This window comes from Lutra lutra, chromosome 4 (assembly GCF_902655055.1).
Source record: "Lutra lutra chromosome 4, mLutLut1.2, whole genome shotgun sequence".
Classification (NCBI taxonomy): Eukaryota; Metazoa; Chordata; class Mammalia; order Carnivora; family Mustelidae; genus Lutra; species Lutra lutra.
The window spans coordinates 17,233,907-17,248,042 of NC_062281.1; the positions used below are offsets into that span (position 1 = coordinate 17,233,907).

A 14,136-nucleotide genomic window follows, 5' to 3' on the forward strand; every position below is an offset into this window, starting at 1 on the left:
CTCTTAACAAGGAATACGGTCACACTTTGGAAATTTCCAGGTTATTGCAGAAACCAACATTTTGTCCCAAACCAATTTGTGCAACAGAAAAGCCATACATATTTTTTTAAAGATTTTATTTGTTTATCTGACAGACAGAGATCACAAGTAGGCAGAGAGGCAGGCAGAGAGAGAGGAGGAAGCAGGCTCCCCGCTGAGCAGAACCCCCCCCCCCCCCCCAATGCAGGGCTCGATCCCACGACCCTGGGATCATGACCTGAGCCGAAGGCAAAGGCTTTACCCCACGGAGCCACCCAGGTGCTCTAAGCCATACATATTTCACACGCTAACCTTTTCTTCTTCTTATCTCTTCCCCTTTCATAAAGTTGTCTGACAAATGTTTTGTTCTGAAAATATATTTTTTTCTGGAAAATGCATTTAAAAAAAAAACCACTCCTGTAAGAATCCCTGGGCAGCGTTACACAAGTGTGGGGGGAATCTACCATGACAAGTCTCCCAAATTTACTGGACTACAAAGCCCTTTTATCATAAGCCTTTTAACACCTCCCCAAACACTATGCCATGGAATAGTTTAGGAAACATGCATTGAACACCTCTGTGATTCTTTCTGGTTTCAGAATTACATAAGGTTAGGCCTCTTCCCTGACAGCCTCAGCTATCTGAATTATAACATCAAACTGGAAGTAAATAGTACTATGGACTCTGCAATGCTGTAATGGGCCTGTTGTTCTCTTTATCACTGGGAGGCAGATACAAGCCTGCCTTACAGACACTCGTGCATTTACTTGAGAAGGATCATATTCACCACGGCTTTAACGTTGGGACAGATACATGTTTAAATGTAGATGTGTGTGTGTTAGTACATATACAAATAAGTCCCAGCTCTGTCCACTAAAAGGACCAAGAAGCAACGAGCACACCCACCACCAAGATCTTGGTTTCAAAACTGATACTCTGATAAAAGGAACGAACACTTTTCCGAAGGAAAGTTTGATCACAAGGCTGGGGCAAGGAAAATAGAAAATGAGCTAAGGGGGAAAAGGGAAGTGCCAAAAAGTAAAAGGTACTCATGAATGACGGAGCACGTTGAAAGGATACAGGACCCAACGTAATTAAGCTCCTAATGGGCAAAGCAGGGACAATTTGAGCAACAAAATAAATAATGATAGTATGAAACTGTAACCCATAGAATAAAATAAATATGCATAAGCCCATCCTAATATAAGTATGTTAATGAGGGAGAAGGAACAACTCTTCCTAACAGAGAAATTACAATTAATAAATATATAAGGTGCGAAGGACATAGAAAATCATCAATAAGCAAATATCACAGTAATATCTTCCCATCCCCCACGCTCAACAGCCAACCATCCCAGTCATTTTCATCCACTGAAATTAAGATAAACTAACTCCAAAGTGTCCTTGAATGAGCAAATAACGAAAGCACAAAGGTAGGGGCAGAGAGGGGCAGGCAGATGGGAAGAAGGAAGACATTTTGATTAGTTAATGGTTAAGAATACGCATGTACCCTCAGCTCTACAACTTTCTAACAGTGACCTGGGTAACTTCACCTTTCTGACTCTTTCTCCTCAACTAAAAAAAATGAGTTTAATTGTGTAGTGGGTTGAAGAGTGTATGCCCCCAAATTCACATCCACTCACAACTTTAGAATGTGACCTTGTTGGGAAACAGGGTCTCTGCAGACATTAATAAATTATAAAGTCATACTGGTTTAGGGAGGGCCCTAACTCCAATGACTGGTGTCCTAATAAGAAGACAAGACACACAGAGAAACGGAGAGAAGTGTGAAAACAGAGAAAGAGATCCTAGTGAGCCAATGGCGAGCCAAGGGAAAGACACCAAGGATCACCAGAAACCACCAACAGCTAGGAAGAGGCAAGGAAGGATTTTTCCCTGGAGTCTTCAGAGGAAAGATGGCCCTTGATTTCCGACATCCAGCTTCCAGAACTCTGAGAGAATAACTTCTGTGGTTTTAAGCCATCGCGTTTGTGATCGTTTGCTCTGGCAGCCCTAGGAAAGTCACAGAGTAAGCAATGCAGAAGGCAAGGATATAAAGGGGCTAGCAGAGGGCAATTAATCATCTCTGAGCCACATCACAGCTCTGCTTTAGTCAGGAGGGAGGAGGAGGAGGAAGGTCAGGCTTGATTACACTGTTTCTCAGCTTTAGATATTTTAGCTCTAGTTGGCACCCTCCCTGCCTTTTCCCTACCCACAACTACTCTGAGTCACTGCCCAGCTACCAGGAACTCTCAAATTCTGGAAAACAGCCTCCGCCGCTATCCATTCCAGGCGTGGGAGTGGGGTAAGACCCCAATCAAACAGTAACACTACAGAGCAGTGCATACAGATTCGAACTGATCCTTCTATCTCATCAGCTAAAAAATTGGTCTCTGGATATGAAGTCCCTGTTATGGAACTGTGCTCCCCAAAAAGGTGGGTTGAAGCCCTAATCTCTCCAGTACCTCAGAACGTGACCTAATCTGGAATTAGGGTCATTGCAGATATGATTAACTAATTTACGATGGGATCACACCAGAGTACGGTAGGCCCTTAACCCAATGAGCAGTGTCCTTATACAAAGAAGAGGCAGAAACACACAGGGAGAGGAAAATGATGTGACTGTGGAGACAGAGACTGGACTGATACATCTACAAGCCAAGGAATGTAAACACCAGAACCCAGAAAAGGCAAGAAAGGATTCCTTCCCACCAGTTTCAGAGAGCATGGCCCGATGATATGCTGATTTCAGAATTCTCGCTTCCAGAACTGCGAGATATATCTGTTTATTTTAGAAAGAGACGGGGGCCTAGGTGGCTCAGTGGGATAAAGCCTCTGCCTTTGGCTCAGGTTATGATCCCAGGGTCCTTGGGCTCTCTGCTCAGCAGGGAGCCTGCTTCCCTGAGCCACCCGCCCCCCACCTCTCTGCCTACTTGTGATCTCTGTCTGTCAAATAAATAAATAAATAAATAGATCTAAAAAAATTTTAAATTAAATTTAAAGAAAAGAGAGAGAGAGTGCATAAGCCAGGGGGTAAGGGGTTGCTGAGTTAGAGGGAGAGAGAGAGAGAATCTTAAGCAGACTCTCCACTGGGCACAGAGCCTAACGCAGGGCTCGACACAGGGCTCGAACCCAGGACCCTAAGATCATGACTTCAACTGAAATCAAGAGGCAGTCATTTAACTGACTGAGCCATGGAGGCACCTCTGTCGTTTTGAGCCAGTTTGTGGGGCTTTGTTTTGCAAGCCTGGGAAACATAGATAATTGCTTTAACGAGTATAAGTTTTGACAGGTGATGTCCCTGCTCTCCAAAAGTTTACCTTATGATATATGCGGATACTATCAGCCTAGTTACCCTTGCAAGTGTCTGTGGTGGTTATTCTCTATTTATACATACCCTTCTCCATTTTCTACCCTTCTCTGCGGTCTGCAGGGCTGTCTCCCAAGGACTGCAGTATCCAGGGTCCCTTGTCCTTAGTTTCTGGTTGGGTTTGGCCAATGAGAGACAACAACTGGGAATTTGAGGGTAGAAGACAAAAGGTTAGAGATTTTTGCTTTCTCCCTGCCTCAGTGTTCTGGCAATGTCTTCATCGCTCTACCACTACAGTTCCCGTTGGGCACCGCTACCCACTCTCCCCAGACATCTTCAGCTCTCCCTGAGCTCCATGACACATTTTCCTCCTTTTTCTCCTTCTCGTGAAAGAGCTTCCCTCTGCTGCCGGTCCCTGAGAACCTCAACATCCCTCTTGGTTCTCTCTATCCCTGCCGACTATGGAATGCATGTTTGTATCCCCCAATAATTCCTATGGTGAAACTCTAACCCACCATGTGATGGAGTTCGGAGGTGGGCACTTGAGAGGATTATAGGTGTAGATGAGGTCACAAGGGTGGGGTCCCCTTGGTGGGATGAGTGCCCGTTGAAGAAGAGACACTAGAGTTATCTCTCTCCATATGGGGACAAAGAAAGAAGGCAGTTCATCAACTCATCAAGAACCAGTTGGCTGACACCTTGATCTTGGATTTTCCAGCCCCCAGAACAGTGAGAAATAAATGTCTATTGTTTAAGCCACCACGCTATAGTATTTTTTTTCTAGCTGCTCAAGCTAAAATACTGTCCCACCTGGGTATATGATCCCTTCATTAAGTCCTCCTCAAAACCCCAGGTAAATATGCCTTAGATTTCCTTCCAAGACCCTGACTAACACAGTAACCATGTTACAAAACCAAAGGCATATAAACCTGACCAAGGCTAAACTCGAAGGGCAATTCAAAATTGGAGTTGTCCCCTCCTGGACACTGGATTCTTAACTACAATAATTAATTAGTTTATGAACTGCAAGGGTTCGTTCAAGTCTATCCAACCCAGAAAACTACCTTTGACAACAACTGAAGAAGTGTCTTAACTCTAGGTTCTAGGAAGACCACAAAATAATGCACTAAAAATTACTGAACCCAACATTCTACAAAACACATGCCCAATTCTCCTCAAAATTGTCAAGGTCATGAAAAACAAAGACAGACTGAGAAATTGTCACAGACCAGAGGAGACTAGAGACATGACAACTGAATGCACAGTGGTATCCTAAATTGAACTGTAGAAAAGACAAAGGACATTGGTGGAGAAAAACTGGTGAAATCCAAATAAAGTCTAGAGCTTAGTTAATGGTAATGTACCAATGTTGGTTTCCTGAGTTTGGGTTTTGGTTTTTTGTTTTGTTTTTGTTTGTTTTGCTTTGGTTTCTTAGTTTTGACAAAAGTACCATGATAATATAAGATGTTAACATCAGGGGAAATTAAACATGGGTAAGGGGTATCTAGGAACCCTACAACTTTTCTGTAAATCCAAAATATTACAAAAGTAATAATTAATTAATTAATTAATTAATTAATGTAATAAAACTTTATTCCAAAAAGTGATTAGCCCCACGTTATGGAGTGAGAACTATATGCAGGTCAAGGGACAATTCATTTAAGCATATATAATTTGTTTATGACAAGGAATATTACAAACCGGGTTCCTTATATAAATTTGATATGCCTCTTCAAGGATATTTAAAAACCCTTCAAACAGAGCTGGGAGAGGTTGTGCTGAGAGGAGTCGATGCAAAAGATACTCCAGTCACACGTGCATACCCCCTCCATTGGGAAGAAATAAAACACCTAACCAAGAATCTGCAGAACAAAGCATTACCTTAACTCCTACACAATTGCCATTGTTCCACCCGAAAGAAGGTGCTATTGAATGTCTCAGTGGCTTGCAAAACCAGTATCTCTTTTGACGCTATTTTCTGTATTTCTGGAGTGGAGCACTTAGGTTACTGAAATGACAAAACCTTTGGTTTCCACCAAAGTGGAATGCCCCTGGGTAGGTACTAAGAAACAGCTCCCCAGAGAGCAGCTCCAGATGGACCACAGACTCCTGCAGACACCTGGACATAACCCCAGTCTTTAAGTTCTCCTTCCTTTCATGAGATGACGTGTCCATCACACCAGGTATTAGCCCACAGCAAAGAGCAGTGGACACAGAGGGTCCCTGGGGGTCCTGGTAAGAGTAAAGTTCACATGGGCCCTTGAGGGAGGGCATGGAAAACATCTCACAGTTGCTTATGCCTCTCCAAACTCCTAGCAGAGCGAGGGCAGGCATACATCGTTTTGTTGATGCTGCTAAAAGGTAATGAGATCCCTCGCAGAAATACACACAGCAGGGACTTGTCTCTAACACACACCTGGATTCCCCGGGCCTGGTTAGTGCAGCCACGGTAGGCCCTCAGTAATCCCTCGAGTGGTGAAGGAGCTTGTCATCAACAGCTACCCCCAGGCACTGATGACATCTTAAGAAAGGTGTTACTAGGTCCCCATCCAATATTCTCAAGATTTTATTCACATTTTGTATTTTTACTTTACTTCTCTCTATCTCATTCAAAACTCATGCTATGCCCCCAAGTCTAGCTTAAAAAGAATGTAACTTCACCATTTTTCTATCTATAAAAAATAATAATATTTGATGATCTTTGACAAGGTCGCCAATACCACTTAATGGGAAAGGAACAGTCTCTTCACAAATGGTGTTAGAGTTGGTGCTGGATATCTACAAGCATAAGAATGAAGTTGGACCCTTATCTTATACAATATAAAAAAAACAACTCAAAAAGGAATAAAGACTTAAATATAAGACCTAAAACTCTAGAACTCCTAGAAGAAAACACAGGGGGAAAACTTAGCAATGACTTTTTGGACACAACACTAAAAGCACAGGCCACAAAAAGCAAAAATAGACAAATGGGACTACATCAAGCTTAAAAATGTTTGTGCATCAAAGGCACAATCAACAGAGTGAAATGCAATCCATGGAACAGGAGGAAATATCTACAAATCATTTATGTGATCCTTTAAGGAGTTAATATCTAGAATATATAAAGAACTCTAACAATTCAACAATGAAAAAAATCAAATAACCTGATTTTATTTTTTTTAAAGATTTATTATTTGACAGAGAGAGAGAGATCACAAGTAGGCAGAGAGGCAGGCGGAGGGGGGAGGGGTAAGCAGTTTCCCTGCTGAGCAGAGAGCCCAATGAGGGGCTCAATCCCAGGATCCTGAGACCATGACCCGAGCCAAAGGCAGAGGCTTAACACAATGAGCCACCCAGACGCCCCCTCAAATATCCTGATTTTAAAATGGACGAAAGTCAGTGCTGAAAATCTTCAGAGAGCAAAGAGAAAAAAAGAAAGAAAAAAGAAAAATAAATAAAATATAAATAAATAAAATGGACACAGGACTTGAATAGACTTATCTCCAAAGATGATATACCAACGGCAACAAGCATATGAAAAGATATTCAAATCACTAATAATCCAGGAAACGTAAGACAAAACCACAATGAGATATCACCTCACATCCATTAGGATGGCCAACACTAAAAAAACTGTTAAAACAAACAAACAAAAAATAAAACATAAAAATACAAGTGTTGGTAAGAATGTGGAAAACCTGGAACTCTAGTATGGTGCTGGTGGGATTGTAAAATGGCATAACCACTAGAGGAAAATGGTATGGAGGTTCCTGAAAAGTGAAAAATAGAAATATCACACAACCCAGAAATCCTACTTCTGGATATATATGCAGAAGTATTGAAATCAGGGTCTCAAAGAGTTATCTGCACACCCACACTCATAGCAGCACTGTTCACAATAGCCAAGAGAGCAAAGCAACCCAAATACACACCAGCAGATGAATGGGTAATCAAAGTGTGCTAGTACGTACAATGGAATATTACTCGGCCTTGAAAAAGGAAGGACCTCCTGTCAAGTGCTACACGGTACTGATGAACATCAAAGACACCATGCTACATGAAATAAGCCAATCACAAAAAACACAAATACTACACACTTGCCTTTATATGAGGTATCTAAAGTAGTCAAACTCAGGAACAATTAGTAAAATGATGGTCACCAAAGGTCAGGGGTGGGAGGGAAGTATTGTTCTTCAATGGGTAAAGCATTTCCGTTTTGCAGGATAAAAAAGGTCTGCAGATCTGTTTCAATCAATGGGAATATACTTCACACCATGGAATCATATACTTAAAACTGGTTAAGATAATAAATTTTGTGTTACATAAAACACATGCATACATAATTTCTCAATTAATTTTTTAATTCATTGATACCTGGTAGGGGAAGAGGCATATTTCCTACCCTACTGCTTTGTTTGGAGGCCATTCCAGAATCTTTGTCTCTCCCAAGGTCTTTTCTCACCTCATCTCCTGACCTCATGGCCACCTCCTTGTTCCCAGTCCCTTGCTTCACGTGTCACCTCTTGCAGCCCTGAACCTGTCCCTTGTATTCACTGTTCCTCTGGCCTTCACCAATCTCTCTCCCTTTCTTCCTTGCCTGCAAATCCTACAGAATTTGTTCTTCTTCTAAGTGGTCTGAGAAAGCCCTTAGAAGCTACATATGAATAGCCAGTGATTAATTTATAAAGACAATATTAGCAATATTAGCAATATTCTATACTCAAGATATTAATGCCAAGTTCAAAGAGATTGATAAAACATCGAATGCAAAAATTTTCATATTATAGGGGCGCCTGGGTGGTTCAGTGGGTTAAAGTCCCTGCCTTCGGCGCAGGTCATGATCCCAGGGTCCTGGGATCGAGCCCTACATCAGGCTCTCTGCTCTGCGGGGAGCCTGCTTCCTCCTCTCTCTGTCTCTGCCTGCCTCTCTGCCTACTTGTCTGTCAAATAAGTAAATAAAATCTTAAAAAAATTTTTTTTTCATATTATAAAAGCACTTTAAAAATTATTCCAAACGTCAAGTAGAATTTAAACCTCATTACATTAGCAAACAATCTTATGATACTATCCTGTACCACTGAATATATGATAAAAGTTTCATACAGTATCTGGTGGGAATATAAATTGGTATGAACCTTGAGAAAAGCCAGTTGGCCGGGTGCCTGGGTGGCTCAGTCGGTTAAGTGTCTGCCTTCAGCTCAGGTCATGATCTCAGGGTCCTGGGATTAAGCCCCACTTCTGGCCCTCTGATCATCTGGGAGCCTGCTCCTCCCTCTCCCTCTGTTCCTTGTCCCTGCTTGTGCTCACAACATCTCTCTCCCTCTCTCAGATAAATAAATAAAATCTTAAAAAAGGAAAAGAAAAGCAATTTGGCAATATGTTTTGAAAACCATAAAAATATCCTTGCCTTCAACCTATTAACCCCATTGCCAGGAATTTGCTCTAAAGAAATTACAGTATAAAAGAGGGGAAAAAAGGCTTATGTATAGATGTTTATTTTCAAGTTATTTCTGTACCACTGTGCGGACATTATCAAAACACACTGTCTGTCATTTTTCTCCCACCATCCCTTTAAAATGTATTCAGTGTGGGAGGCAGGGGAGAAGCAGGAAGAAGAAAGGAGGTTGTCTTCGATTCCAGAGGAGAATTATCACAGGATCCTGCCTGCTCTGATCACGTTCCAGTAATGACACTCTAATGGTCACATCAAGTCACAGACGTGGTCTTCATAGAGTAATTCGATGTGTCATGACGTGCATTATATTAAGCAACAATTCCGGTTTCATTCCAAAGATTCTCCCACTTCTCAGCTAGAGACATCCGGTTCAGTGAGAGCAGCGCGGGAAAGTGGGGGCTTGTATGCAGTCAGCTTCTCTCTCCCAGCACCCCTTCACATCTCCTCCCCCACTCACTGGCTGCTGCTGTTTTGAATGCCTCTTCAAAATGGGTGGAAGGCAAAGAGGTAAGTGGTTATGTCTGCAAATACCCCAGCTGGCTTGTGATGGGTCCTGTTGTGAGCTGACTTTGTGCTCCGTGGGCTTTGCAGCTCTCACACTTGTGGCACTCCTCATGGGATCTGTGGAGAGCCCCATCCCTGGGGACCCCTCCAATTTGAGTTCTCAGAACAAGGGAGAAGCAGTCCATCCCAGCGGCCACTGCCTCCTCTGCCCTGGTCCCTGGCACTCCTCTCCACTTGGACTTCATCACTGGGACGTCCTCACCCTCCCACGGGGTCCTCCCGGCCAGGACTTGAGAGACTCCATTAAATGATGGATAAAGAAACTGTGTGTGGATATTCAAAGGCATACTACCAAGACAAAAAAGAGAATGAACTACTGATTCGTGCCACAACGAGGATGGAACTCAAGGATGTTATACGCAGTGGAAAAAGCCAATCTCAAAAAGCTACATAGTGCCCGATGGCATCATATAACACCCTTGAAATGGTAAGATTACAGCGATGGTGAGTAATAGATCAGGAGTTGCAGGCGGGGGGTCGGGGGGTTGGGTGGCTATAACATCAGGGAGTTTCTTCATAGTAATGGAGCCATTATGCACCCGGATTGCAATGGTGAGTACACAAATCCACAAATCTACACATGTGATAAAATTACGTAGTAACCCACACACAAGCGCATGCAAACATTAATGAAACCCAAATAAAGTCTGTAACTTAGTTCACAGTATCATACCAATGTCAACGTCGGTTCCCTAGTTTTGAAAATGTACTATGGGGGCGCCTGGGTGGCTCAGTGGGTTAAGGCCTCTGCCTTCGGCTCAGGTCATGATCCCAGGGTCCTGGGATGGAGCCCCGCATCGGGCTCTCTGCTCAGCAGGGAGCCTGCTTCCTCCTCTCTCTCTGCCTGCCTCTCTGCCTACTTGTGATCTCTGTCTAATAAATAAATAAAATATTAAAAAAAAAAAAAGAAAATGTACTATGGTTACGTAAGATGGTATCACTGGGGAAAGCAGGGTGAAGGGCACATGGGAACTCTATTTTTGCAACTTATGAATCTTAAATAATTTCGTTTAAATGGCTCTGGCCCAGTTTTCTCTTCCCAGGGGGCCCATCTTTGAGCCCCAGGAAACGTTCTCTCATGCTTTGCCCCAACAGAGCCTGGGAGGGCAGGACCAAACCTTGCCCTCTGGGTTCTCCTTGTCCTCAACTGTAGAAAATACATTTCAAGCTCTATGTGGTTCTAAGGAAGCCCCCATCATAGACTTTCGAAGAAGCCCTTTCCCCTGGGGAGTTAGGAAAGAGTCCCAGCACACACGCCCCCTCACTAAGCTGACTGCTTGCATATTCAGTCTGGCTGCAGTGGTCAAGGACTTGGCCCACAGCTTCGTGAGAATTCCCCTAGACTGGATGCTCTCATCTCTGCCCAGACCTCCTCTCAGGAGTGAGGCCCTTATTCCCAGCCCGAGTCTCTCTGAAAACCGCCCTAAATTGAAGACAGCTATCTCACCCAAGGTCATGTCCCCTTCCCAGGGGCAACCTGGACTCAATGACTGGTCCACATAGAGGCTTAAAGAGCTGGCCTCCTTGCTTCAACAGGGAACACCTCTGCAAGACCATCTCAGCTTCGGAGCTAGTGGAAGGGCAGCTGAGGCCTTTGCCCTGACTCTGCCCAGTCCTGCTTCTTCTATTCCCCACAGGTGTTGATCCCCAAGCACTGCCCTGTGAACCTCCTACGCGCGAATCTCCATCACAGAGACTTTCCTGGGGAACCTGACCTTCGACACTTGGTGAACTCCATGTATGATGGTCAGCCTCACTCTTACTGTGGGATCTGATAACTATCGAATAGGTGCCTGAGTCAAAGTGAAAAAGGAAAAGGCCCAGTTAACACCATAGGAATAACCAAAGAGATATTTATTAATAAATCATGGCAAATCAGCTCCATGGAATATTAAATAGCCAGTAAAAATTGCGAACATTTTGCATCAAAATATTCTGGACCATATTAGACCATGTTCTAATACTGAGAGAATACAATGTTAATTCGGGACTGGGAGGTGGGGGAAGCACTAAAGGCCATCTTGGGAATATTTGGAAAAATTTGAATATAGAATGGGTATTATATAATATCATTGCCTCAATGTTAAATCTCCTAGACATGAAAATAACATTGTGATTATACAGAAAAATGACTTTGTTCTTAGGAAATCCTGCCGTAGTATTTATAGGCAGTCTCCTGATATCTGCAACTTGCTTTCAAAGGGTTCAGAAAACAATTTTGAGTGAGAGAGAGAGAGAGAAAGAGAGAGAACTCTTTTCCTACAAAGAGCAAGGATACTTTCTGCAGCGATCTTATTCCCATTCCTGTGCTAAATGCTCCCCCTTGTGTACCAAGAGAGCAGAATGCATTCATTAAAATGCACTTTAAGCCTCCTCTGTGCCATGGGGAAGCAAGACCCTAAGACTTAGAGAAGGCAGTCAAAGGATGGCCCATTTTAGTCTACTCTCTCCTGACCTGCAACCAACAGTGTAGTTCCTAGGCCCTGGTTTGCTCTCCAGAGTGTCAAAATTGGAGTTTCAGTCCTGGTGGAGGGAAGGCATAGTCAGCAAAGGGGTGGGTAGGAGGGTACCTATAGTCTTGTCTGTGAAGGGCATGGGCTCTAGACTCCAATAGTCCTGAGAATGAATCCTACTTTGTCCACTTGCTCGCTGAATGACCTCTGTGAGCATCAGCATCCTGGTCTGTGAAGAAGGGATGATAAGAGCACTTATTACCAAAGGGTAACTGGGAGGACTAAGTGAGATAATGCAGACCAAGACATAGTCTAGTGCATGGCCCACCAGTTCAGAGTTAGAGTCCAGTATATACTAATCATTGTTATGATCTATTAACCTCTTCTTGAGGAGGCTTCCAAGAGACTTCCTTGGAAGTCCTGTCTTGTAGGGCATAGTTTGAAAAAAATCTGATTTGTAGACTTTAATCTTTGGTGAGAATCCATCCAATTTTTTTGCCTATAAAGCTATACTTACTAATATTATACCGAAAACAAGAAATAATTTTTTTAAAACTCCCTTTCAGGGATACATGCACTCAAAAGGACTATTTCGCTAGTGATCTTTCCTCATAAATGATTTCCAAAAAAATGGACATTTTAAGTTCTCCGCCGATTTTTCTGCTCACCATTATGCCTCCTCTGGGTCTTCTGTCTTTGACACTTTCATCATGGCTTCCTCCAAGGCAAGTCACTCTCATGTCCCATGTCAAGATGCCTGAAGAATCACTTTCTTGCTCCCCAAGGTCATGCACCCAACTGCCCACTCTTCCTCCTTCCTCCCTCTTCCTCTCACTCTATGTCTTCTTTCAACAAATCCTCACGGAGCATCTATTCTCTGAAAGACACAGTTCTTACTGGTCTTGGGTACAAAATCATTAAGACCATTGTTCCTGCCTTTTATGAGTTTATATTAGAGTTAGACTCTTGCAGGAAAACCATACATGTAAAAAGTCCCAGGGAGGCATCATAACAGATACTATGGTCTAGCAGAAAACAACATCAAGAACCCAATGGGCTCAGGAGACCTGGATTAAAATCCTAGATTTGCTACAGACTGGATTTGTAAACTTGAACAAGCAAAATCACTTCTCCGGACCTAGATAGTATCATCTGTAAACTGCCTTAGGTTGGGTTCCCCCAAAGTCGACCTTGAGACAGGGACTGGGGTACAGGTAGTTTACCTGAAAAGGGGTCCTGGGAAGTAGCAGCAAGGAGTAAGGGGGTGAGTTAGGAGAGGCAAGAAAGTGAGTTACTGAGCAGGTGCAAAGCAGGTGTGCCCCATGGGCAGCTGGGGACCAACCCTGCTTGGAACCCCAGGAGACCTGAAGCTCCTCCCTCAAGAGTTGTACCCTCTGAGGAACAGGAAAGCTGAAGCATTCCCCCTCCAGTTCCTGAGCGTCAGCTGCTGAAGGCAGCTCCGGGGCGGATTCGCTCTGCCACACATCCAGCCAAGCATGTTAGAACAAGGGAAAGCCTCCCATGGACACACAGGTGCTTCACTTAGGTAAGGAAGAGGAAGGGGAGGTAGGAACTATCAGGGAGATGGGGATTGACAGCATCTGCTGTGTCCTCTGGGAGAACTGTTTTGGCAGACAAGTGATAGAGCACGAAGGCCTGGAGCAGAGTAATTGGCAGAAGCACTAAATGCACCAGAATGTACAGGAGGATGAAACACCGCCTCAAGGACCTGTCCCTAGGCGCCTGGGTGGCTCAGTGGGTTAAGCCTCTGCCTTCAGCTCAGGTCATGATCTCAGGGTCCTGGGATTGAGCCCCACATCAGGCTCTCTGCTCAGCGGGGAGCCTGACTCTCTGCCTACTTGTAATCTCTGTCAAATAAATAAATAAAATCTTTTTTAAAAAAAGGACCCATCCCTACATGACAGAGTACACTGACCCTGTTATCCTCTACTTGCTTCCTTTTCAGCCTTCAACTAGTACAAACCCTACCAAATCCTTGGGGAGAAATCGCCCAGATCCGTCCTTCCAGGTCCATGGCACCCTCCCCACTCCTGACCCCATCGGTTTGCATGTGGAGGCCCTTCCCCCCAACCGGTCTCCCCACTCCCACCTCTGCCAATGCCATCCTGCCAACGACCCCAGTCAAAGAACACTCTGCAAAGTGCTAGTCTCCTCACAGTCCTCCGCTGTTCAAGAGCTTGCCACCATGGCCCCTTTTCTCCAACATGAAGCCCTAAATCTCATCCTGTGGTTTGAGACAGGCTACCCCGTTCCTTCCGCAGGTCTTCACTTCTAGAATCCACCCTGCTTCTCAGAGAACCATGCCCTAATGTTGCCTTTGGGTTTATTCCAAT

The 14,136-nt window shown here is 43.9% G+C and overlaps 1 protein-coding gene and 1 long non-coding RNA gene across 8 annotated transcripts in view; both read right to left on the reverse strand.

Annotated features, from left to right (window-relative positions):
- Positions 1-294: 294 nt before the first annotated feature.
- On the reverse strand, positions 295-6,400 carry LOC125099211 (uncharacterized). The gene is made up of 3 exons (XR_007127057.1): positions 3,844-6,400; positions 3,416-3,530; positions 295-2,031 (listed from the first exon to the last, which is right to left on the reverse strand). It is a non-coding gene; the product is annotated as an uncharacterized LOC125099211 (long non-coding RNA).
- A 4,768-nt stretch (positions 6,401-11,168) lies between these two features.
- Positions 11,169-14,136, reverse strand: part of NTAQ1 (N-terminal glutamine amidase 1) — a 33,244-nt gene continuing 30,276 nt past the window's right edge. For 4 of the 7 annotated variants that reach the window (XR_007126714.1, XR_007126716.1, XR_007126717.1 and 1 more), the window contains 2 exons: positions 12,451-12,659; positions 11,169-12,011 (listed from right to left, as the gene is read on the reverse strand). Coding sequence is in view for 1 of the 7 variants with exons in the window: in XM_047726516.1 (XP_047582472.1) it covers positions 11,765-11,852; positions 11,963-12,011 (137 nt within the window). In the remaining 6 variants the exon portion in view is untranslated. The remainder of the gene's footprint in view (positions 12,012-12,450; positions 12,660-14,136) is intronic. The other 3 variants (XR_007126715.1, XR_007126719.1, XM_047726516.1) reach the window with 2 other exon arrangements.